The sequence below is a fragment of the Vigna unguiculata genome, chromosome 5 (genome assembly GCF_004118075.2).
Source record: "Vigna unguiculata cultivar IT97K-499-35 chromosome 5, ASM411807v1, whole genome shotgun sequence".
Taxonomy (NCBI): Eukaryota; Viridiplantae; Streptophyta; class Magnoliopsida; order Fabales; family Fabaceae; genus Vigna; species Vigna unguiculata.
In genome coordinates, this window is record NC_040283.1 from 44220203 (window position 1) to 44222886 (window position 2684).

Here is a 2684-nt window from a genome sequence, read left to right on the forward strand (position 1 = left end):
ATAATTTTGTAATGCTTTTAATTTTTAATCAAATATCGCAGTATACAATTAATATTGGGAAATTTGAGCTGAAAATGTTGTTTTTGATTAGTTAGGAGTCTCTATCAATTGTCATAAATAGTCGGGGTCATATCATATGCAGAAGGCTTTGATTTTGATTTTGGTCCCATACTTAACCCACTCACATCAATGAACCCCCAAAACCCAAACCCCACCAATCATTAACAACTGCCACTTCCACAATGGCCCCACCAATTCACCATTTCGATTTCGTCGTTACCACAAAATATTCGGTCCAATCCCCACACAGCAAGAAACCTATCATTTTTAATTCAAAAATAATAAACACAATAATGATAGTATTATTAAAAAAAGAAAAACTTCTCCCTGCAAATTAAAATCTCAAATTCCGATCTGGTACAGATAGGTCACGATCCAAAAAAAACAAAAACAAAAAGACTCCGCAAAATGATAAATCTCAGAAGATCTATGAACAAAACTCGTAACAGTAGTAAATCAGTAACAGTAATTAGCTTTTATGGTCCTATGATATGGTTTTGCTTGATTCTAATCTTGGAATCCCGTTTTCGCCCAAATCGCGTTTCGAACTCTACTAAGATCGCGTCCTTTGAGCGTTCTCCCAACTCCTTCGTGCACTGACAAGGAAGCGATTCTCGTTTTCGCCAGAAACTCGTGCGGAGGCACTCTCCCTCCTCCTTCCTCCTCATCGCTCTGAGCTTCTTCATAGTCATAGTTCCTCCTCCGGCTCTGTCCGTACTCGTTGCCGAGGATCTTCGACCAGTCCGGCACGTTCACCGGCAGCGATCCCGAAGCACCGACACGGCCGACGGTGGCAGAGGAGCTACTGTGGAATCTCGAGGAGCGTACGGATTTGCAGAATTCGGAAGAGTTAGCGTTTGCAGAGTTGTAGAGATCGGATTCGTCGAATTCAAAGGTGGAATCGGAGAGTGAATCTCTGTCTACGGCAGGGAGAAAACGATAGGTAGCTCGGCGAACGTTGGCGGCCATGAGAAAATAAAGAATTGAGCCAATACGATTCGGAATTGGTTTGAACTACCAGGCTCTTCGCCACAGTACTGTGTTGGTTTCTTCCAAGTGCTTTTATAAAGGTGAAAGAAAAAAAGAAAAAAGAAAATTGTTGAGTTTTGTTTGCTTGCGTAAGCATTGTGGATAAGGCATGAGTGGAATGGGTGGGGGGTGGATTTACGAAAGTACCCCGCATTGGAAATAATGGGGTGAATGTGAAAAAGTGAATTGAGGGTTACGAGAAGGATTGAAGAAAGTTGTCGCGGAGCGGGGTTCCACTCACCTGGGCGGGATAGAAAAAAGAGGACAAGGTGGTCCCATTTAGAGGATCGAGAATTGGGACACGTGTGAAGCGTGGGAAGGATGGTAATGAATTGGGTTGGATTAAGTGCACAACCCTTTCATATTTTTATTTCCAGCTGACTACAACTGTATCTCAATTGTCCTCTCAAATGCGACATCCATCACCACCATCTTTATCCTTTCAAATTTTTATATTATAATATTTATTTATTTATTTTATTTGGTAGATTAAAATTAATAATTAATGACTTTCAATTGAGTTATATATTTTTGCATAAGAATAGTTTACCTAGTTTAGGGCATTAGCCTACGTTGTTTGATGTGTTTGATGTGGTAGCAATTTGGGTTGATTGGTTGAACTAAGAAGTAAAAAAGTAGTTTAAGATCGATGTAACTTTAATTATTGATATGTTGAATATGTGCCCTACTTTTGATAGTGATTTGTAGAAGTGATATATAAGGTGATGTGAATATAATAAAATTGAAAGCATAAGCATCTCGTCCACCACTTTAGCTTCACAAGTGAGACTCCATGAATCATAGTAGCCTCCTTTTCACATTTTTCTAAAGCCATTTCCATTACTTTACTTTTAAATGCAACTGAGTGCATTAAGAATGTCTTAACTAGCTGTCCAAAAAGAGTATAACCAAAATAATATTCCAACCACAATTTATATCTTTTTTCTTTTTTTTATATCGTGAGATTTGTATCTAAAGATCAATGACTCTGCCCCTTTCTCACTTTTCTCTTTTTTATATTTCATTTCGTATTATATATATCATGTATTACTGTATACTTTTTATTCTATCACATCAACTAAATTAAATTCAAAATTATAACTTATTTATTTTCTTTTTTCTTTAATTCAACAAGTGAAATAACTTAATTTTCTATTATATTTTTTTCACTCCTTAATTTTAATAAAAGATTATTTTTTTAATTATTAATATATATATATATATATATATATATATATATATATATATATATATATATATATATATATATATATATGAATAAATACTCCACACTTAAAAATATTATTTCAGAGATGAAGAGGAACAAATTCAACATATCCATTTTATTTTATTTACATACATTGTTCAACTAAGTGATGATGGTAGGTGATGTTTTTGCCCTTATCTATACAATTAGAGAGATTAAAGTTTGTAATTTATATAGAAGTGCAATACCTAACAAACATATTTAAGTTGCAATTAGAAGAAGTTTTATAATTTCCTAAAAGTTCAAGATTCGCTACAGTGTTATATATATATATATATATATATATATATATATATATATATTTATTGTTCCTTGTATAACAATATAA

At 34.1% G+C, this 2684-nt stretch overlaps 1 protein-coding gene across 1 annotated transcript; it reads right to left on the bottom strand.

Moving 5' to 3' along the window:
• Positions 1-342: 342 nt before the first annotated feature.
• LOC114183769 lies at positions 343-1107 on the bottom strand. The gene has a single exon (XM_028070897.1). It carries the CDS (start codon positions 1027-1029, stop codon positions 568-570), a length of 462 nt encoding a protein of 153 aa, XP_027926698.1. The 5' UTR covers positions 1030-1107; the 3' UTR covers positions 343-567.
• Between the last annotated feature and the right edge of the window lie 1577 nt (positions 1108-2684).